This window comes from Cebus imitator, unplaced genomic scaffold (genome assembly GCF_001604975.1).
Source record: "Cebus imitator isolate Cc_AM_T3 unplaced genomic scaffold, Cebus_imitator-1.0 Scaffold2, whole genome shotgun sequence".
NCBI lineage: Eukaryota > Metazoa > Chordata > Mammalia > Primates > Cebidae > Cebus > Cebus imitator.
The window spans coordinates 5,856,382-5,880,839 of NW_016107317.1; the positions used below are offsets into that span (position 1 = coordinate 5,856,382).

The window sequence follows — 24,458 nt, forward strand, 5'->3', positions numbered from 1 at the left end:
GCTTGTACCTAGTGTCCCAGCATTCCAATGCACAGTCCTTGGGAAAAGGAAAGAGTGGCCTTCAATAACCAGCATGGCTCTGTGGGATGGGTAGAAGGTGCAAAATTTTAAGATTTTTTTTCCACAAAAAAAGAAAATGAGTGGAACATGAACGCATTTTAAAAAAAGAGAGAGACATTCCCAGACTCTCTAGTAAGGCTAATTAGTGAAGGTCTTTCCCTGCCAAAGCCAATGTGAAAAGACTGGAAAAAGTGGCTGCTTCTTCACATGAGAAGACATATAAAGCTATAAGAAGCATTAAAAAAAACGAGGAAATATGCTACCAAAAGAACAAAATAAATCTATGCCAATTAATCCCAAAGAAATAGAAAAAATCCAAATTGCCTGGCCAAAAAAATCAGAATAATTTTCATAAGATGTCCAGTGAGCTAAAAAAGAAGAAAGACAACTGAAAAAAATCAGAAAAATGATATAAAGGAAAAATTAGGATATTAGCAAAGAAATAGGAACTACAAGCAAGAATCAATAGAAATTCTGAAGCTGAAAATACAATACCAGAATTGCAAAGTCCAATAGAGACCTTCAAGAGCAAACTCAATGAAGAAAAAAAGAATCAGTAAAATCAAAGATAGGTTATTCAAAATTATCCAGTCAGTGGAACGAATTGAGTGAAGAAAGCCTATGGGTTTTATGGCACGTCATCAAGCAAACAAATATATTCATCATAGAAGTCTAAGAAGAAGAGAAACAGAAAAAAACAAAAAACAAAAAAATGTATTTCCAGAAATATGACTGACATCTTCATAATTCTGGGAAAGAGACATTCAGAATCATAAGCTCCAAAATTCAAATAAGATAAATCGATTAAGTCCACACTGGGTTATAAGATAATTAAATTGTCAAAAGTCAAAGCCATAAAAAAATTTTGAAGGCAGCAAGATAGAAAAAACTTGTCAGTGCAAGAGAGTCCACTAAAAAACTATCAGATATTTCTCAACATAAACCTGACAGCATGGAATGGAGCAGGAAAACATTTCAAGAACTGAAAGAAAAAAAATACCACCCCAGAATTCTGTAACTGGAAAAATTATCTTTTAAAAATAAAAGAGTAGTGAAAATCGTCCCTGGCAAACAAAAGCTAAGGGAGTTGGTCACAATCAAACCTGCATTATAAGAAATGATAAAGTGAAGTTTTCAACTTGGAATGAAAGGCCCCTAAATGACACATAAACATGTATAAAAGTATAAAACTCAATAAAAAAATTTAAAGTACAAAATGCTGTACACCTGTAATGATGGTATGCATACCACTATTCATTTTAATGTAAAAGTAAAAAGACATTAAGGAAAACCATAACTGTGAAAAGTTTTAATGTACACATAATATATATAGATTTAAATTGCAACACTGATAACATGGAGTGTGGGGAGAAAAAATATAAAAGTGTAAGGTTTTGTGTATGATTGAAATTATTATCAGTTTAAAATAGACTATTATAACCAATGGATGTTTTCTGTAAGTTTTTTGGTAATAACCAAAAAAAATGAAGATATAAAAGTCAAAAGGAGAAAAAAAAATCAAAGGAATATGTCTACAAATAAATAATGAAATACAAAGGAAAGAGAGAAAAAAAGGAATAAAAGAACTATAAAACAAAATAAACTACAGGCTCCAGAACAGCCAGTGAATCAATGAATAAATCAAAATAGAAATCAAACAACACATTGAGAGAAATGAAAATAAAAACATAACATACTAAAACTTATGTAATGCAGCAAAATTGGCTGTAGGAGGGATGTTTATAAATACCTACATTAAAAAAGAAGAACTGTCTCAAAATAAAATAACCTAGCTTTAGACCTCAGAAAACTAGAAAACAAAGAACAAATTAAACTCAAAGTTAGTGGAAGGATAGAAATAATAAAAATAAGAGCAGAAGTAAAAGAAATAGAGAATATAAAAATAAAATAAAAATCAACAAAACTGAAGGCTAATTTGTAAAAAAATATGAAATTAATAAATCTTTAGCTAAACTAAGAAAAAAAAAGAGAGAAGACTCAAAATCAGAAATAAAGACACAAATAAGTGAAAAGTCATGCAGTGTTTATTGGCTAGAGAAGTTAATCTTCTTTTAAAAAGTCCATACCACTGAAAGTGATCTGCAGATTTAAGGTTGTTCCCAACAAAATCCCATTGGCATTTCTTACGAATATAGAAAAAAACAATTCTAGGTCAGTTGTGGTGGTGCCTCATGCCTGTAATTCCAGCACTTTGGGAGGCCGAGATGGGGGGATCACTTGAGGTCAGGAGTTCAAGACCAATCTGGCCAATATGGTAAAACCCCTGTCTCTGCTAAAAATACAAAACAGCCGGGTGTGATGGAGGATGCCTACTATCCCAGCTCCTTGGGAAGCTGAGACAGGAAAATCACTTAAGCCTGGTAGGTGGATGTTGCAGTGAACCTAGATGGTGCTACTGCACTCCAGCCTAAGCAACAGAGAGAGATGCTGTCTCAAAAGATGAAAGGAAATGAAAGGAAAGGAAAGGGAAAAGGAAAGAGGAAAGAAAAGAAAGAAAGAAAGAAAGAAAGAAAGAAAGAAAGAAAGAAAGAAAGAGAGAAAGAGAGAGAGAGAGAGAGAGAGAGAGAGAGAGAGAGAGAGAGAGAGAAAGAAAGAAAGAAAGAAAGAAAGAAAGAAAGAAAGAAAGAAAGAAAGAAAGAAAGAAAGAGAAAGAGAGAAAAAGAAAAGACAGAAAGAGAGAAAGAAGTTCTAAAATTCATATGGAACAGCAAGAGACCCAGAATCACAAAGTGATCACGAGGGAAAAGCAGAAAGCTACAGACATCACATTTCTTGATTTCACAATATATTACAAAGTTATAGTAATTAAAACAGTGTGGTACTAGAATAAAAGAAGGCATATAGACTAAAAGCAGTGGAACAGAATACACAACACAGAAATAAAACCAGGCATTATTATACAGTCAGCTTCAACAAGGGCACCAATAATACACAATAGGGAAAACACAGTCTCTTCAATAAATGGTCATGGAAAAACTGGATATCCACAGTTTTTCCTGTGTATAAAATTCACAAAGTTGAAGCCCTGTCTTACACCATACACAAAAATAAAGTGGATTAACAACAAATGTAAGAATTTAAACTTTAAAATTTTTAGGAAGGGGCTTTGGTCATATGATATGATTTCATGGATATGACATCAAAATCACCAGCAACAAAATAAAAGTGGACAAGCAGGACTATATCAATCTAAGAAGTTTCTACACAGCAAAGAAAAGATTCAACAGAATGAGAAGGCAACCCACACAATGGAATAAAATATTTGCAAATCATTTATCTGATATGTAGTTAATTTACAAAATACGTAAGGATCTCCTGCAATTCAATAGCAAATGAAACAAGGAAATAACTTCCTTTAAAATGGACAAAAGACTTGGAAAGACATGTTTCCAAAGAAAATATTTGAATTGCCAACAAGTACATGGAAAGGCACTCAACATCACCAATAGTCAGGCATATGCAAACCAAACTACATTGAGATATTGCCTCCTACCTGTTAGGAGAGCTATTATTTTTTTAAAAAACAAACAACTGTTGGTGAGAATTTGGGCAAAATGAAATGCTCCTACAATCTTAGTGGGAATGTAAAATGATTCAATCCCTACAGAAAACACTATGAAGTTTCCTCAAAAATTAATAATAGAATCACCATATTGTCATGCCACCCCACTCCTAGGCATATATTCCAAAGAATTGAAATATGAATCTCAAAGAGATATCTGCATTCCGTATTCATTGGAGCACTATTCAAAACAGGCAAGATATGGAAACAAACTAATCCGTCAGCAGACAAATGAGTAAAGAAAATATGGTATGTACACACAATAGAATAGTATTAAATCTTAAAAAAAAATGTTTTTTATTTGTGACAACATGGATGGACCTGGAAGACATTATGCTAAGTAAGGTAAGTCAGTAACAGAAGGAAAAACACGGCACAATTTCACCTATATGAGGTATCTAAAATAGCCAAACTTATAGAAGGAGAAAAAGGAAGGTGTTGCCAGGGTATGGGAGGAGAGGAAAAGGGGTGGTTGTTCAATGGGCATCAAGTTACAGTTGAATGAGATGAACAATCTCTACTGTATAACAAAGTTAATAATAAAGTGTGATGCGCTTAAAAATGTATTTAGAGTGTAACTCTCACGTTAAGTCTATCTGTATTTTCATGCAAGCTGTTATTTTATGTGCTGACAATTAATTGAAAAACTCTCCTACTTTTCTTCTTTTCATGTCATATCACTGTGCCCCACGGGGCATATTTCTATTTCTTCTTCAAAGCTTTGCTTTATAAAGTTTTAATCACTCAAGAAAATTATTTTTTTCCTGATCTCCTGCAATTTAATTCAATTTTAAGAACCCATCATTTCGATGTTTTAAAATTACATATAAAATAATTACATAAACACATATTTCAGCAAGTTATTTAATGGTAAATTCAATTTCCTAAGAAAATTATATAAAATAAAATATTATAAACTGTTTTCAACTCTTTCAATTTTCCTGCAATGGAAAGATCAGACCACACAGAAAATAGATACAGTACTTTGATAAATACGTGTTTACTTACTCTTCTCTCAACAAATGGTTTAAGTATCTTTGTGTGCCAAAAACTATTCTAGAAAAAGGAACATATAGTTAGAAAATTTAAAAATCTCTTTCATCATAGATTTTATAGCTTTGTGGGAAGAGACAAACAAGAGATCCATAAATAATTTAATAAGCAAACTACATGTCAGGTAGTGATAAGCAAGGCATTATACAACAAATAATGATGAACAGTGATTCTTGAGAAAAGAACAGATGAACTAAACCATAAGCTTAGCCCAGTTTACTCTCTGTAGAAAATTTCCAGAATTTTGTACATGGAGGGGAAATTCAGACACAATTTGGAAGTCTCCCTGAATGAAGGAGACGGAGCTGAGATTAGAAAAATGCAACATGGCTGGTGTTTGCAGACTAGAGATGCAAAGAGACACCTGTAATGACAGAAAATTCTAGATAACTTCACAGAGTAATCTTAGAGTCCAGTTGAATACTAAACAGGGCATGGATATGAAGAAACTCTTTGAAGCCAGAAAAAGAGCCACCCAAAAGGATTAGGCAGATCAGTGTGTGGAGCTCTACAAGTTTGGGAGTAGTGCCTTTTCCAGTGGAAAGACTAGAAAACCTCATAATTCATGGAGCATCAGCTAATGTCGTCACTCAGTAGTGCAGAAAATTAACTCTTAACTAAATGCAATTCTGGGCTTATCTAACAAAGTTAAAAGCAAGAACCAAAATGATCAGATTGATTCTATGTAACATGTGTGCTTATTGTTCTCTGAATTTTTTTTTCAAATATTGAACACTTCGCTCTTGATTTCACATCTTTGCTCACAAGTTATCATGTCAACAAGGCCCTATCTAACTTGTGTTTAAAGCAACCATACCTCTCTCTTTTACTCCTTCCATGCCTATCCTTCTTGCATGTTTTATTTTCCTCTGTAGTCCTTAGACACTCATCATTTTCTAACATCCTGTGTAAGTCACATGTTTTGTTTATTATTATGTCTTCCCACTAAAATATAAACTTTATGAGACTCTGGAGTTTTACATATTTTATTTGCTTCTGTCTCCTCGAATTTTAGAATAAAGCCATTGCCTATAATAGATTGTTGATAAACATTATTGCTTAATTTTATTTTGAAGTATGTGTTGTATGTTTGCAAGAGGAAAGATAAGAATGAAAAGAACACACCGAACTAATAATACTGAATACCCTGGGAGAGATCATTTGAGGATGGTATAAGAAAACTGCCAGCATTTTTGTCCCTTATAACTTTTATATTATTTTCAAACACTTATTAACAGCATGTATTTCTGTGATAAACTAACATTATAATAAAATTATTTATTAAAGATAATACAGTGTCTGTGTTATAATATACATTTCAAGGTTATTCTATAAGTATACTATGAGCTCCAGCTATGTGCCAGACACTATGCTGAGGCCCTTGAGAAATGGCATTGAACAAAAATCAAAAGTACACTGGTTTTTTTTTTTTTGGAGCTTGAAGTAATGTAATACGGACATACTGAATAATAATTGCAAATACTTTTTATTGCTTGTACCCTGTACTTCAAATGTTACAACTGTGTTTATTAAAGAAAATGTCAAACTGTCTTTCAAGTTACCTGGAAGGGGCACAAGAAGTCTCTGGGGTGTTAGAAACGTTCTATTCCATGATTTGTTGACTGTGTTACAGGTTTAGACATGTTAAAACTTATGAAACAGTACATTTAAAATATACATACTGTTGTATATAAGTGATCTTAATGAAAAATACAAAACTATATATGTTTTCTTCAATTATAAATATAACACATGCTATTGCAGAAGATTCGAATGAGGAAATTCATTTTTTAAATAATTAACAAAGCCTGTTAATGAGATTTGGGATTTGGTTTAGATTAAAGATTTAAAGGATCTTAATAAATATAAGCTTGAAAGTCATTTTTATAATTCATGTAAGATTCTTGAGCATACAATTCAGCACAATAAATACAACATTTAAAAATGTGAAATAATTTTTAATTATCCTTTGATTACAAATATATTTCATGATCATGTACAGAAAATTTTGGAAAGCACAGAAAAAAAAAACCGTCTAAAGGCTAATCATCTTTTAGCATATTTCTTTGCAAAGATTTTTCTAGATACATGTATACACAAATAAAATCATATGGCCTATATTTTTGTATCATGTTTTCATATTTATAATTATAAATAAAACATAGGCATAGTCCCATAAAATTTCCAAAAAAAAATCTGTAGAAGCGATTTTAAATTGGTATTTATTTTTCAGTAGCACTGAAGGAGTATGATGTAGTGGAAACAGCCACGTAGAGCCAGTTATATTTAGTTATGACTCTCAGCTAAGCCAATAACTGGCCTTTGACCTAGATTAACCCTTTCATCTATATCGAGATGTGTAAATAACTATGTAAAATAGCACAGCAATATCACCTTTGCAGGGTACTTGTGTGTATTTATATAAAATATATTTAGATTATCTAGTATAGTGCTTTACTGATTAGCTATAACCTAGATTTCTAAAAACGTCAGGATAGGATTACTACTCATAAATAATATCACACATATCATTCTATATATACAGCTGAAACAGAAAAAGTTCCCTAGTCCTCTCACAGGGCTTGAGACCAGGAAGTGGCTTGCTTCTTCAGTGCCCTGCCACTCAAACCTCTAGAGGGAACATACAGAGGAAAGGAAATTGTGGGTCTCTGACCCCACGGCCACATCTTCGGGAGAATGTTTACAGCTCCTGAAGCCCTAGCGGGCGTGTGTTACCATGCGTTCTTTTAGCTTTGCCGTCTGTAGGCGGCCTGTGTTAACCAGCTCAATTAGACCCTCTGTCTTATCACAAGGACAGAGGCCTTTCTATTTCCTGGAGTTCTTGCCTTGGTGTACTTGAAGAATTGGATCACACATGGGCTTGGAGAAGGAGGGCAAAGTTTTTTTATTGAATGGTGGAAGCAGGTCTTAGCAGATGGATGGGGGGCCAGAAGGGGAGTGGACATTTTCCCCTGGAGTTGGGCCACTCAGCTGCCGGAATCTCCTCTTCCCCCGCCATATGCCACATGGTTGGTCCAGTGGGTGGCCTGGTGGCACCTGCTGGTGCCTGTAGGTGTGCGCTTACCTGGTGCGTTCCTCTCGGCATCCAGTCGCTTGTCTTCTTCCGCTGGTGTGTCCCTCTCAGCGACCAGCCGCTTGTGTGGACAGGGGTATTTGTAGGTGCAGGAAGTGGCGTGGTCGGCCAGGGTGGTCTTGGGAAATGCAACATTTGAGCACCAAGGCAGGAGTGCCTGTCCTCACCTAAGTCCGTGGACACAGGCGCAGGGGTGGAACCCTCACTAGGTACTGCCGTTCTCTTCCCAGCACTTCCCTGAACCCTTTCATACATACCACAACCAAGCCTATCACTATTTCTTTTACATTATATCCCTCCAGTTTCTAAATGTTTAATTTATTTTTGGTATTGGATCTTTAAAAATCTTTTAGCAAAAGTAATTGAGTATACTTTTTCAGGGCACTTGCATATCTACAAATATCAGTCTTCATTTCTCAAACAGAATTTATCTGTCTTCATAACTAGAGTTTTACAAACGTTTGCCTTGAAACTGTTTAGACATCCTTTTTTTAAATTGTACTTTAGGTTCTGGGGTACATGTGCAGAACATGCAGGATTGTTGCATATGTACACATGGCAATGTGGTTTACTGCTTCCATCCCCCTGTCACCTACATCTGTCATTTCTCCCCATGTTATTCCTCCCCAACCTCCCCACCCCCACACTGTCCCTCCCCTACCCCTTCCAACAGACCCCAGTGTGTGATGGTCTCCTCCCTGTGTCCATGTGTTCTCATTGTTCAATACCTGCCTATGACTGAGAACGTGCAGTATTTGATTTTCTGTTCTTGCGTCAGTTTGCTGAGAATGATAGTTTCCAGATTCATCCATATCCCTATGAAGAGCTTGAACTCATCATTTTTTATGGCTGCATAGTATTCCATGGTGTGTATGTGCCACATTTTCCCTGTCCAGTCTATCAGAGATGGGCATTTAGGTTGGTTCCAAGTCTTTGCTATTGTAAACAATGCTGCAATGAAGGTACGTGTGCGTGTGTCTTGGGACTTATTATTATATAGTTTGCCACCTATTTCATGGGTGTCTACTAATTCTTCTCTCAATTCTGATGTTTGCTGAGAACAATGGGAAAATTACCTCATAATATTTCAATTATATTTCTCTTTCTTCTAAAGTATTCACTCACATGTTTGGGTCATTGCCCTCTCAAGTAATTATCATGCTAAATTACTGAGCTCCTACTCATTTTTTTGTAATTTCAAATAAATTGCTATGATATTTGTACATATCCACGTACTTCCCACCTTATAATTGCCTTTTTTTTTTCTCTTCCTAAAGGAACCCATCTGGGAATTTACCTTTCTCCAAATTTATGATTTGAATGCAACATTTCTCACATCTGATCATCCTCCTTTCTTCTCTTATTTTGCTATCTCTGGTCTTTCTCTGCCTGTAATTCGCTTGATATTTTTTATTCTTTCTGAGAGATTAAGTTCATATAAAGAACCACTATTTTAGCTAAGAATGTGTATACACACATGTGTTTCTTAGTCTGCAAACAAATGTATTTAACTGTAATGTTTAAGAATAACTTTATTAATAATGATCAAATTCCATAATTCCACTATTTTTAAGTGGGTTAATGTGCCATATATTGTGGAAAACACGATTTGCATGAAATACAGATATTTCACGGAAGGCCTCAAAATCTTCTGATCAAAATCAAACAACTGGTTTTTCATTGCAATTATAGTTGCTGTTTGAGTTAATTAAACACAGTACCCAAGACTCAATAAAAAAATTTTAAGCTTCAACTGTGTTTTTGTATAGAAATAACTCTAAATTTTATGAATCTAAATATTATATTACCTTGAAATGGAATCTACAGTTGATAAAACATATATCGGCCTGATTTTACATAAGTGTTTTTACAAGTTTTCATGTGTCTGGTTGTTAAATGCTCATGTTGAGTTCTATAAAATGGTCTAAAAATCATACAGGCAACTAACTCATGGTTATACTTTCTTTCATGTAAAGTCAAGTAGTTCCATCACTCACATTTTTCTTAATTCATTAGGCCTCAGTTGCTCCAAGATCACTAAAATGTTGGTAAAGTTTCACATTGACACTGATATGTTATAGTCTGCAAATTTCCTCCTTAGAGTAATTTATATTTCCATTATTAAAGATAAACTTGCATTACATCTATATCCAAAAGGAAGAAAAATAATGTTTGGTGGCTTATATATTTGAAAATTATGATGAAGTTTTTTCTTTTCTTGTGAAATAATATCTTGTCACTATAGACTATATTTCATATTTATAGTGTGCCTTTATTTCTTTGGGAATTTGAAATACTCTAAATAATTTGGGCTTTGCCTGGTTCTCCAGAATTGTAGAATATGACTGATAACTGCCTTTAGAATTCCTAATAGCTAAATTACAATTATTATGCAAAGCCCTACAATAGACAGTTATATGGATTGTTAAATGACTTTGCCTTTTTTGCAAACTATAATCATTTTCCTTTATTAGCTGAAGGATTTTATAATTTAAGGAAGATGAGAAACCTATAAGTCACGCTTTCAAATAAGGAACATGGATATTGCAAACATTAAATTTCCCCATAAAAATGTTAAGGCATCATTAAACTAGGTTCAGATTAATACAATTCAGTCAACTCTAGATAGATATCTCCCATAATAAGCTGAAACAATACCTAGTGATCTAAGATGTAAAACATTTTACTACAGCCAATTTATAAACCTATAAAACATACAGGTATCATTCAACCTCTTTATTAATAGTGCATGCCTTGTATTAAATCAAAACCATTTTAAAGACCCCTCCCCTTTGGCATTCCCTTCCTCAGCTGTTGCCCCTCATTATGTGTTATCTCACTGAAGCTCATCCAAAATGAATGACAGCATCTTTCTTACTAGAAGCAGCATAGGCAATTCCTAACCTAGTGATACAGCTTGGCTAGCCCTGAGATTTATAGACACACTTGCTGTCCTCACACTACAATATTCTATGGCTTAATATTGATGTATTTGTTACTCTGAAGGTATATGTGCTTTTTGCTCATTTTAGAAAATGCAACTTATTATTTTTAAGGTTTTTCAAGTTGCTTTACAAGTAAAGTATGTTCGCAAGAAAACTGATATTGGGACAATATCATCTTCTAGACAATTTTGAGTCTGGTTGGAGAATTCATTTTATCACCTCATTTTCTTTAGTAAGAAAGCCAAATACTTCATATTGGCTGAGTTGCTGAGGGTTTTAATGAATTATTTTTTCTGGTTGTCTATTGCCATACAACAGTTCCAAAATTAAATATATATATATATACATATATATATTATGCTCGCAAATCTGTAGTTGGGGAAGGGTTCTGTGGAAGTAACTTACCTCTGTTCCACTTGGCATCAGCTGGAGTAGCCCAAGGGTTGTAGGCTGGAATCACCCAAAGATTTGCTTGTATATCTATCTGGTGGTTGTATGGTCATTAACTCTATGTGCTATCTCCAGCCTGGTGCCTTCAAGATAGCTGGATTCATACACGTTGACTCACAGCTTCCAAAGCAGAGCCACATAAGACAGAGAAACAGATGGGAGCTCTGTCTCCTTTTCTAACCTCGCTTCATAAGTCATACACATTACTTCTACTTCAATCTGTTTGTTAACATGAGTCTGTAAAACTGATACATATCAATTGGAAGGGAATTGAAAAAAACCTTTTGATGGGAGAAGTATCAAAAAATGTGTGTGTATGTGTTTTAAAACTGTCACACTATCAAAGGTGGAATTAATCTAATAATTTCAAATATCACTGAAAAATAATTAGCTATTCATTTCTGAAATTACTGCATAAAAATTTTAATATAAATTCTTGTTCTTATTACTACATTCCATATATCCCTTATGACAAGGTATGTCATACAAGGTTAATTTTCTAAAACATCAGAGTAAAATTAAAAATTTAAAACACATGGAAATATAAGTAGTATCTTTAACAGAAAATTTTGATCTCTGACTTATTATAGGTACGTATGCATAAACTAAACTATTATAATTTAAATACCATTTAACATTAGAGTTACTACATTTAACATAGGTAAATATGCTATTTTTAATGAAAAATTGTCCCCAAGTAATCTTTCTTTAACTGGAAAAATGATTCTAAGAAATGAAGACCAAATCTCTAAAAATTAGATGATCCAGAAGAAAAACAAAACAAAAACCAAATTAAAGTATAACTGCTTATACTGATAAATATATGTATACATAGCCAATATTAAAACTGTTAAAGATTAATAAAATGTTTATAAACAGTTGATCGTGAGTGCATCATTAAATTTGCTAAGATAACTTTATACAATAGAAGTTTATTTTTCTCTCACATAGCAATCTAACATAAATATTCCTAGTTGATAGGAAGCTGTCCTCACTTATACCTGATATGTTAGTGCCAGCCAGAAGAAAACTGTGCCTCATGACAGTCTTAGACAGAGATGGCCACAAAGTTTATTCACAGATGGAAATTATCCCAGTTGGCAGAATTGCAAGTACACTTTGTTGCTACCTTGTAGGGTAACAAAAGTGACATTTAGGACACTATTTCTAGGCAGTGATTAATAGTTTTTCCAGTTTGTCAGAGATATATAAAAGGTAAAGCTGGAATATCCATGACAATAAGTTTTAAAGGAAAGTATGTAAATGGATAGCTCTCAGAGGGATCATGAAATACACAGAGCTTTGGGTATCATTTTAACATCCAGCAGAGACATAACTTTACAACCAGCTGGACAGGATGACCTGGCCATCGGATATCCACCTGACTCATTTTTTGGCCATCTCTCCTATGTAACTGACCCACGATAACAGTGGCCATGGTGGCAGGGATGGAAGCAATGCACAGGTCCACAATATAGGCTTTCCCTCAATGTGGCTGATTAAGCATTTCCCTTCTAAGCATCCAACCAGTCAGTTTCCAAAACAAAACCTCCACCCTGGGTATGGCACCATTTCTTTGGGGGCTAGGAGAGTAGATAACAAACTGCAGATTAAATGCTAGCACCCAGATTTTGCTGTTCCAGGATCCTATGATCTGCATTGATATTGGACAGCACAGTGCAATGGTAGTATCCATTGTTGTAAAACAATGCAGTGGATCTACTGTTAACTCTGACCCATAGAACAGAGTTCTTACTAAGCTTATCAGAGTTATCTCTGCCAATTCATCAATGCATCCTTACTTCCTGAGTAAAGGAAGTTCCCCGGAATTCTCCCAGGGATCGAAGTCAGATGGTGGGTTCTTGAGACTAATCGAATATATTAATCCTAAACTCCTCCTTCACATCTTTATAAACATTCTAAACCTATTTTGTACATTACCACATAAAGTTCTATTTTCCCACTACTTTCACTTTAGTGTATCATCAAGGTCAGGCTTCTAAGGAACAGGACATCTATTTAGACCAGCTCTAGGTGTCACTCTTACAATGTTGCATTGGGACTCATGGTGAGTGATATCATGTCAGTAAATTTTCTTCTATCCAGTTTGATATTTTGTTTCAACTCTCTCCAAGGCCCCTCCAACACTATCTATTAAATATCTTCATCAATTGTCTACCTTGGTCCCCAGTTTCTTGACAATGCTTATTAACCAAGTGTATACATGTAGCATTGTTTGTTGTCATAATTTCCAGTTTTGAGACCTAACTTTGAATGTCAGCAATTTGGTCACAATTAAGCCTTGAATCTCAACTTGAAAGACATCTTGCATCAAAGGTCCACAAGGGCTGTGGCAGTGGCACTCTGGTCTAGGAGGTAGATGATTTTCTTTGGAAAGATACAGTAAATAGGGTAACCTGAGAAGAACCAAATGTTTGTACCTAATCCACAAATACTCATTTCAGGGCAACAAATTCCTTAATTATAAATTCCCCAATAAGTTTCTACTGCTCTCTGTTCTATGATGTATGAGTTTCTAAATCTTTTTATCTAAAAACGACCTTAGCTCTATAAATTAATATATCTGTGATAATGACCCTTGCTAACATAGTGTGTAACATGAAAATGAGGAAGGGTAGACTTTTTCACCATCAGAGCAACTATAAAATATATATATTATTGGGGAATGAATTTGATTAAGTCCTAAGTCATATTACAAAACATGCATAGCATTATGTAAGCTACTGAATTATTGTAAAGATACTTTTAAAACAAATGCATGCAATTCTATTAAATAAGAACTTTCACAGATTGATAAATTAATCTCTGTGACATGTTAACTGTATGAATATAATGATCCATTTCGTTCAAAAGAACCATATAAAATAAAGGTAAAACAAACTATGTCATGATTATTTAATAAATTCATATAAGCAGAGTTTATTTGGCAAGGCAAATTGAAGAGCTGTCCATCAGTACATTAGGGTGAGTACAATGCTATACAGTAAATTAAAGGCTCTGTGTGAAGCAGAGTAAACAGTATATAACAACCAAAATTGCAAACCGCATGTTTGAAAACACAGCTGTGGTACATGTTCAATTATTTCATATCTCCAAGGAATTCTTTTTACAAAAAAAAAAAAATTGCGTACAAAGATTAGATGCATTATCATGTGAATGTTTGAAACTCTCTGATATAACAAATCTCCCAGGATTACAGGTCTACTAAACAGATTTCCTTCTCTTTCCAAATACATTATTGATCAATTTGGCCATTGATTTAGATCCACTGGGTCGTCTCTTTTCTTTAAGTTTGACGTTTATCAGGATGTCCTTGATAATTCTGATGAACATCATTTCCACCTCCAGAGACTGCTCTGCTGCAGACAGTTCACAGAATTGGCATCGGTTATCCAGCGCCAGCTTTTGCCCTTCTTCCCAGCCAACCTCTCGCACATGACAAAGATCTCGTTTGTTGCCAACCAAAAATACTGCTGAGTCCACAGCTCTAAAATAGAGATACACAATTTTTAGCAAGATTGTTTTAACAACTTTTTTTAAACACATAGATTTATAGCCAAAGGATTATAAATTTTAAAAAATTGAGTGTGTATATGTGTTACTTATGGTCATGTGTAGTTACGCATAGCCCCATTTGCTTAAAATCATTTTAGATAGAATGTAGTAAATGGCACAGAAGCAACAAGATTCTTAAAGCCTAGGATTTGAAGTAATGTGGACCTATTATTGAATTCTGGCGCTGTCTGCCAACTAAGTATGATTATCTTTCCCCCTTTCAGTGTCCTTTAATGTAAAAATGTGGTACATATTCATCATGGAATACTATCCAGCCATAAAAAAGAATGAGAGCATGTCCTTTGCAGGGACATGGATGGACCTGGAGGTCATTATTCTTAGTAAACTGATACAATAACAGAAAACCAAATACTGCATGTTCTCACTCATAAGTGGACATAAATATCAAGAACACATGGACACATAGAAGGGAACAACACACACTGGGGCCTATTGGAAGGTCGAGGGTGAGAGGAAGAAGGGGATCAGGAAAAATTAACTAATGAGTTCTAGTCTTCATACCTGAGTGATGAAATAATCTATACAACAAACTCCCATGATACAAGTTTACCTGTGTAAAAAACCTGCACACCTACCCTTGAACCTAAATTTAAAGCTTTTAATATGTCAAAATAATCCTCCTCACAAAGAATTCTCACAGATATTAAAGCTCATGGAGATTATATACGTGAAATGATGTATATAAATATATTTAACATAGGCTCAGGCAATGAAAGTTGCTCACTAAGTATTATTTTTCATGTTCCTTATCAATTACAAGAGAAGAGCTAGCAAATGTCTCTTTACTTATAGAGTTATTGTAATTGAACAATTTAGATAAAATTTTCGTAAGCAAAAATATTATTCGATACTTATTGCTGTTTTTGCTTAGCTAATATCCATTATAACATACTCTAGAGAAAATTGTATTACCTCACAAACTTGTCCAACTCTCCTGTTTAAGAAAATGTGTCTTTGTTAAGATAAAATGTCTCTGCAACTATCAAAATATCCTCCTTGGTTATAGTGAAGCAATATGAAAATAGAATTTGAATTGAAGATACATTAAAATCACTAGGCTTTAAATGGCATAGAACGCTGCAAAGATATCTACTGTAAGGAAAAAATGGGTGAACACAGGCAGTCTTCAATTGGTATTGGCTCCGATTCCACTAAAAGTTGGTTTCATTCAAATGACAATGTGTGGTGAACTTTAAAAAATGTTACTAAGGTCTTTTTTTGTCTACTTTGTGAAATTATTGAAAAGAGTAAATGAGAAGGAATATATACAAATGTTTTCAAGGGTGGGACACAAATGTCAGGTATAATTTAATGAAAGTGATATACTTTGCTTTCCTAGTCTTTTACAGATTGAAAACTGAAAATATTCAAAGAATTATCTAATCAACAAATTAGAAAGATTTCCTGAAAAATGTCCAATACAAATTTTTATGCTTTCAATGTGTTCTTAAGTGTCCTTGAGTGATTACTTTGATTTGAAGAAGTATCAGAATTTTATTCCTGTCCCATACCTACATCATGATGCTTAAACATAAGATATTTAATGATTAAAACAGTGGAGTCCTAAAATATCAGTCATCTCATAGGATATAAGAGCTATGAGGCACCTCAGTAAAATCACATCTGTTTCTCCTATCCTGCTGCCACCAGTTAAATTAGAAAAATTTAACTGGTGGCAGCAGGATAGGAGATTAAAGTGGCTCTAGAGATTAAAGTGGCTTACTTAAGGCAAATCAAAGGAAAGCAAGAATGTACATCATCTACCTCCAGGGAAATACACCTTATCAACGATTATCTCATGATTTCTGTATAGTTGACACTTAAAATAGATATAAAACGTACACATGCCATTTCTCAGTAATAATATTGTGCTTTTTTTACTTGCCAGATTAGAATGCTATTTAGATTTGAAGGACAAAATTGATTAAAAGCACAAGAAAGTTTAACAATCAACACATTGAGCAAAAATAAATACTTTATGGAAAAGGTCAAAAAGACTGAAAAATGGGGAAAACTAAAATGGAAAACTCAGATGCTTAAACTTTCATCTGTTAATGAAACAATGGCTTACGAAACAACCATGTCTTCCTTCATAGTTCTTTGTGTCAAAACAATTAGGAATAAAGAATTGTTGATCAGTCCTTTATTGTAGGAGGTAAAATGGAGAAAAATGTATTCTCATATTTAGAATTTGTAAACAGTTTGATTATTCAGTCTATTTTGCTTTGATAGATTGAACAACCCAGTGACTAGAAATTGGATTTCACGGGATGCCAAATGTAATAAATCTGGATTTATTTAGTATCCTTAACAATTTTGTGAGAATGAAAAGGAAAGGTTGGAAAGCGAACTATCTTATATACAAAAGACCATTATTTTTCAAGTGAGTGTAATGTTAACAATAGAAGCTGTCTTGTAAAATAGCCATTTACTCAGGGCAAGTAACTGTTTATGTCAGCCAGGATATAAAGCATTCTCATTCCTTTTACTACATGTGTAACTCCTGTGGAATGGGAAGGTGAATTGTTCAGGGCTGTTAAATTTTGTAATTGGAAGGCTGTATTAAGCTCTTCCTAATGATGCTTACAGCTATATGATGATTTACTAAAAAGGAAGGAGAAAGGAATGAAAAATACCTTACCTTTTACAATGACTAGTTTGTGGCGCCCGGATTCTGTAGATCAGTGCTTTCGCAAAAGCAAACGAAGACCTATCACTGATGTCATACACAATAACAAACCCATCTGCCCAATGAAGCTCACTTGTGAGGGAGAATTTTGCTTTCTGTGTCTGAAAATAAATCAAGTACGTTAAAAGTGTTGGGATCTAATACAGTTAAATAATAGAGACCCATTTCAGCTGAAGGAGATATCAGTAAGCTGAATACTAATATTGTCTAAAATACAGTTTCTTTGTTTGTCTTTTATTACTCTTTCTCCTTAATTAAAAGTGATTAAATGTAAAACAGAACTATAATAAAGTTATATTTATCTCATTTTATAACTTTTCTAGAAGACATCTCCACTTTTTCTGAAAATTTGATGAGCTACAATAATTGTCTTTTGAACTAAAATCCACACATTTGTTTTGAAAATATATAATTTTTAATCTATGTTAGTAAATGGAATACCTATTGATTTTTGGTACTGGATTTAAAACAACAAAAAACAAAAATATTATAGAGGTTTAGCTAAAATATTTAAGGTATGTTTTTATTTACCGAAAATGATCTGTCTCATATAGCTGCTTTGAAACCCTGAATGGATGTACGTTTTTCTCTTACTTGTATAATCCCATTTTAACTGCTTTAGCATATGAATGGACAAGGAGGTTTGCACTGAAAATCTATTTTACTTATTATGTTCTATTGACAACTGGTTAAAGTGTAACTCAGGGAAAATATAAAGCGAATTGATAAGCTACTTAACTATTAACTTCTGACAGCAACACTGTGACCTGATAGAAATATGCTATAGATACAGCCTAATGCTGCAATTTTAAAGATATTTGTGATATTATAATTTTTACATGAACTTACAGAAGTGCAAGATAATGAAATTGACAACACTAGAAAATAATCTCTTAAATTAAAATGAGAAGAAACTTCTGTTTTAACACGGTAACTTTTCACTTACCCCCATACCATCTTCAAATCATGATTTCTTTAAAAAAACAATCAATCAGTTAATCAATGAAAAGACTGTTTTGTTTTACTTACTTGAGAACAAGAGTCATATATTTCTAGATTTAGTTGTTTTCTTTCCAAACACATATGCTTGTTATACACAGAGTCTGCAAAAATATGCATATCCACCGTCAGTATGAAAATACTCCAAATGTGAACTCATACCTGAATCACAGTCTGAAAAATTCAACCACTCATATTTTAGTGGAATCATATTGTCCCTTTTTTACACTACTGGTGACTGAAGGCATGTATTTGTTGTATTTGCTCAGATAGGTTTCTTACAAATGAATCTCACCACTGTCTCTATTCATATACATGCCTTTGTGCTCATATACTTATATTCCATTCTATTGCCGTAGATGGAACATCTATGTCCCTACCTAAAGCAAATCCATTCCCTCTCAGCTAGGGATGATTTCTTCTCACCTACTGAAAGATATGGCTTCAGTAATTCTACTTCCCTCTCATATATCATATTTTTTCCTCTTTATTATATAAGCAGCAGCATCTTACAAACCTGAAAAATTTCTTCTAACTTAAATGTAGTATGACTTAATCCTTAATTCCGTATCTTGATTTTTTTTTTTGCCTTATTGATACCATTAATGTAGTTGGTCACTCCTGCCTTCTAAAAGTTTCCTTTACATGACCTTCAAGGCAACACTGTCTCCATTTTTTTTTAATTCCTTGTTGGTCTGTCTTAATCTTTCTTGTTCACCTCCCCCACCCACACTGTCTTCTCACATTTCAAACATGGATCCAGTTCATAGAGTCCTTCTTTACCTAGATTCCTTTTCAGATCTCACCTAGACTTAGGTCGACACATGACAATTATTTCAGATGAATCCAGCTTATGTCTGAAGCCAACCTCATCCCTGAACTCCCGACACAAATAACTTGCTTTGGACACCTCCACTTAGATACTTGATAGATATCTCAACTTTAACACACCTCAAGCTGAACCCCTGATATCCCTGCAAAGGCTGCATCTTCCACAATTTTCCATTTTGTTAAATGGCCTATACATAACTCCAGTTTCTCAGGTAAAAAACCTTAGGATTATCCTTGATTATTTATTTGTCTTATGTCACATATTTATTCCAAAATTTATGTATTCTAAAATTAATTTATTCTAAAATTCCTTTTTAGTCTACCTTCAAAGTATATCTTGAACTTGTCTGTATCTCATCATCTCCATTGCTAAGACTAGTCTAGGCCACCATCATTACTTGCCTAATTTATCACAAAGCCTCCTAAGTCATCTTTCTGTTTCCATCCTTCCTCTAACCTCCTTCCTGTTCCTAGCGTATCCTCAACACAGAAGGAAAAGTGAACCTTGCAGCCAGATCATGTCACTTGTCTGGTCAAATTTATTTAATGACTCCTCATTTCTCAGAGAGTTAGAGTTGACTTCTTAACTCCTACCAGGTTACATTTAATGAAGTTTGTTATAGTTTAATGAAAGCTTAAATTATGTTTTCAGCCTGTTCCCTCTAAACTTTATAGATTTATTATAGGCTCCAAACCACAATATTTCCTTCCAGTCATTTAAAATATTCGCTCTCAAATCTCAAAAACAGCCAGCAAGTGTCATCAATTCTCATATTTTTAGAATTGTATTATTTCCCCCTTCTAGTTTTAATTTATAAAGAGGAGTCATTTTTGCTAGTTTGCCCTCATAGAGTTAATGAGTTTTTGATCATTTGATTGTCTTTTCAAAAATTCCTCTAGGTCTTTTATTTTTCATTGAGCTGTAACAGCCAGAATGTGTAAACATTTCCTTTGTTTATGTACCTATACTATATCAAAGATTAAGTTGGGGGCTTTTGTTGCTATTGTTTTTTGGATGGCATATTGTTTTATGTTTGCTTTATTTTTTAGCTCTGGGACATCTTCTCATGCTCGAGTCCTAAATTGTATGTTACATTGACCCTTTTGACTGATGTCATTGGTCTCACAAATGAAACAACAGGAACTTTTCTTTTTATGTTCTCAAATTTCTATAATCAGTTTTCAGGCTCTTGCCCTTAAATGTTCATAATGTCATATGGACTGAAATATCATGTTGAATTCATGTAGGAAAAAACACAATGTAATACATTAAACCTATTTTCTGAGATACTCTAATTATGCTACTTTGTGATTGAATGCTAAAGATTTTTGTTTGTTTCTCATAGAAAAACGCACTTGCAATCATAAATTCCTCTTATTCCAAATAAGTAATAATCAACAAAAACATTCCCCTTTTTCCCAATTTTTATATTTTCTGTAATCGGCCATTCTTATATTTTAAAAAAAGAAAAAATATTCATGCCCTCATCTCATTCCTTCAATCAGGTAAAATATTAGTACCATTATATTGTTTAATTGGTTAGCCAAAAATATGCTCAGAATTATTGCAAAATTTCTCACTTTTTGTGTTGTACTATTTTCCATATATTATGCTAATTCTAGTCAAAAAAACAGAAATTTATAGAAAAATTTGTGAAATAATATTAAAATTATATCAGAATGCCCTGACCTGTGTTTTAGAATTTTTCTACATTTATGTGAATGACTTAGATAATAATGATATAATCTTAATCAAGGCATAATTTTCCTACTGTTTTCTTATGGTTTTACAATAAAAATAAACTTTATTCTATTGTTAGTTGTGGTTTTAGTGTTAATTTTCTCTTTTTTTTAAGAATGTGATTTAATTTCATATTTGTTTTATACCTTACAAAAAAAATGCTCATAGTTACATGTTCTACAATATTTTGAAGAGAGGATCTTAGTTTTACTGTTTTTCCACTTCCAGACTTTGAAACCAACTGACTTTCTAATACATCTTACTTAATATCAAATTGGGTGAATTTTACCACAAAACAACATTTAATTCAAGTTCCTATTTTGGCATTTCTAATCAGAATATGTGAATAAATAAATAGCTTTATATACATAAAAATGATATAGTCTATCAAAATGCTTCTCTGTTCTTAAGTGGGATTTAATTATAATGTTAAAAATTTTAAGGTAAAAATGTCTAGAGTGGTGACTTACCAAAATTAGAAGCATATTCTCCAATGAATCGCTTAGTAAGAAACCTCACTGTAAGGGCTGCAAAGCAAACAATCTAGATTTAAGGCTGTTATATTTTATGATCCAGATAATTTGTTTATGTGCATAATGTTTTAGTTCTTAGATCAAAAATATGCAAAAATTAACAAAGACATTAAAATTGTATTAAATTCTGTTCTAAATAGTAGTTAACAATATTTCCATGATACAATCAAATGAATAGAAAGCTAGGAAGAAAGGGATCTTAAAGTTCTGCACATCTAAATCACTATGCAGTTCATTCATTACCACAAAAACATAAGGCCACTTATCTTTTGTAACAGAAACAGATTTCTCATTATATTTGAGATGCAAGAATTTGACCATCTGTTTATTTTCTCTCTATCAGATTCAGTCTGACTTCAAGGAACTATATGTAAGAGTCACAAGGACACTACCAAGTATTTGCAGTTATTTAAAGACATAGGGACCTACAAATCCAGGAAATAGAAAAAGAATCTCTGGCATCCGTTCATCATGTTGCAGCTCCCGCGTTTGGCCAGTTAGGATGTTATGATTCTTTAGGTTCAAGTGGCTCTATTGGTGGTATCCTGCCATTATAATGTGACCAAAACCAAAGTAAAACAACAAAACAAAAGCATGACTTCCAAAATTAGAGTACATATTGCTCAGTTCCAGGACATCCACCAACCAATGCCCCCTCAAAGTTCTTTTATCTCAGTAATGCTACATTTAAAATAGTGTCCACAAATCTCCAAGCAACTCTCTACTCTAGTTTCAGAGCAGATGAGTTCTATCAAGATTGCTGTTTGGCAAACTAGTGAGTATGACGGCAGGTGTGTTGAAGTGAGGTGTAAGTGGGATAGTGATGTAGCGATTTCCTGTTATTCCTATGAATTGTAAACATCAGTAGAACAATATGCAAATTAACATTTCAGATAGTTATCTTGCTGTACCTGCTTACATATTCTATAAACATGCAGTTACTTGCCTATAGAAGTGAAAACTCCTAATGAAAAATAATGTGCATATCACCCCAGTGAGATAGTTATTATAGATGTATTTTCATATATATATGAAATATATATATTAAAAATACATGGTTAATGGTTAACATGTCAATGTTTCTCACTCTTTCTACACTCAGTTATGCTATAGAAGACATCACCACTCACCAGATTTTCCTGTTCCTTCACCACCCAAGACAGCAAGCTTCACATCATTCATCTTGCTTTTCTGCTTCTTGGTTAGTCCTGTCTTCTGGAACTATGTTGCCCTGTGACAAACATTTTTTTTAACTTCCTTTTTATTGCTACTCTCACTTCTCTAAGAACAGCTCCGCCCCATATTCCTATCAGCCAACAATAACTTTAAAAATGTTTTCCTAGAGTAGTTTCCAATTCAGTTTTAATATAACATTTTTTAAAAAACTGGAGTTACCGTTTAGACAAAAAGGCTTATTAAGACAATGCGTATATATTTATAACAAAACCTTAGCTTACAATTCTCTATTTTTGTGTACCTGGATACTTTCTTTTAGGGCCTAAAAAAGTATAATTTCTTTTCATTTAAAAAAGTTTTAGAGGCTGGGTAAACATTTTTGTATATTTACTTTGATTGGATTGGTTTGTTTGTTGTATTAGTATCAGAGCCTGTATCTGCTAGGATTTCTTCTGTGAAAAAAAAGGGGGAATCCCCTAATTCAATCACAAAAAGAGAATAAGTATCTAGGCTTTAGATGTTTAGGTTTGACACCAATGCAAATAAATAGCTAGACCATGTTTGTAAATCATATGAGGTTCTCAAGAAACAAAATGAGCACTATAGAGTTTTAACTTCTCCAGTGTCTTATTTAATAAGTAATTTCTCCTTTAAAAAATATTTTGTCTCTGGGCACGGTGGCTCATAACTGGAATTCCAGCACTTTGGGAGGCAGAGGTGGGTGGATCATGAGGTCAGGAGTTCGAGACCAGCCTCACCAACATGGTGAAATCCCGTGTCTACTAAAAATACAAAAACCAGCTGGGCATGGTGGTGCATGCCTGTAATCCCAGCTACTCAGGAGGCTGAGGCAGGAGAATCACTTGAACCTGGGAGGCGGAGGTTGCAGTGACCCAAGATCATACCACTGAACTCCAGCCTGGGCAAGAGAGTGAGACCCCATCTCAAAAAAAAAGTTTTGTCCATAGACAACAGTAACATTTCTGGAGAAAAATAAAGCAATCCATGTCATTTATTAGAAAATAAACATAAACCTGTCATATTTCCTTATGTAGAACATTGAAATTAGAAAAAAGAAAAGAGAAAGGAAAGAAAATTGGGAAGTAGTATTCTGGTATAGTTCATTCATGCTGTATAAGAAAGAGGTAAATTTAATATGCAAAACGATGAGTTTTTCATACTTCTTTTTATCAGATTTCCCTACCACTCCAAGTACCCCGTTATTTTCTTTCTCTTTTATCTCCAATTTAGTTATATAAAAATTCTACAATAAATAAAATAAGTCTACATGTGTATACTAAATTTTGAAGCCCAACTGAAAAAGTTTCATTTCCAGACTAAGTTAATCACAGGAGTAATAATTTGCTTTTTTAAAAAAATGCATTTATTTAACAAACATTTCCTACTTGCAAGTATATTTTAAAGCTATGTTAGGCTTAATAACCCACTATTGTTAAATCATGAATTTCCTGCCTTGATAGAGTTTACACTCATCTGTTAGAGAAAAGGGAAACAATTAAAATTACAGTAAATAGAATTGTTGCTAAAATTGGACTGGGGAAAGCAGAACACGTGGATATAAAGGTCTTCAAAAAGTAGAAAAATCTTGAAACATGAGTAAGAACCACAGAGAAAGTGAAGAAAAAGTGATTCGTGATTAAGGAGATGTGTCTATTCCAAAAGAAGAAACAGACTCCATAAAGGAAA

The 24,458-nt window shown here is 33.5% G+C and overlaps 1 protein-coding gene across 2 annotated transcripts; it reads right to left on the reverse strand.

Moving 5' to 3' along the window:
• Window positions 1–14,087: 14,087 nt before the first annotated feature.
• RERGL (RERG like) lies at window positions 14,088–22,830 on the reverse strand. Of its 2 annotated transcripts, none has more exons than XM_017528870.2 (5): window positions 22,706–22,830; window positions 21,513–21,569; window positions 18,501–18,574; window positions 17,424–17,572; window positions 14,088–14,693 (listed from the first exon to the last, which is right to left on the reverse strand). In XM_017528870.2, exons 1-5 carry the CDS (start codon window positions 22,755–22,757, stop codon window positions 14,411–14,413), a joined length of 615 nt encoding a protein of 204 aa, XP_017384359.1. In that variant the 5' UTR covers window positions 22,758–22,830; the 3' UTR covers window positions 14,088–14,410. The 2 variants fall into 2 exon arrangements, with proteins under 2 accessions (XP_017384359.1, XP_017384355.1); XM_017528866.2 differs by lacking the exon at window positions 22,706–22,830 and adding an exon at window positions 21,844–21,940 and having other exon boundaries at window positions 21,513–21,571.
• Window positions 22,831–24,458: the final 1,628 nt, after the last annotated feature.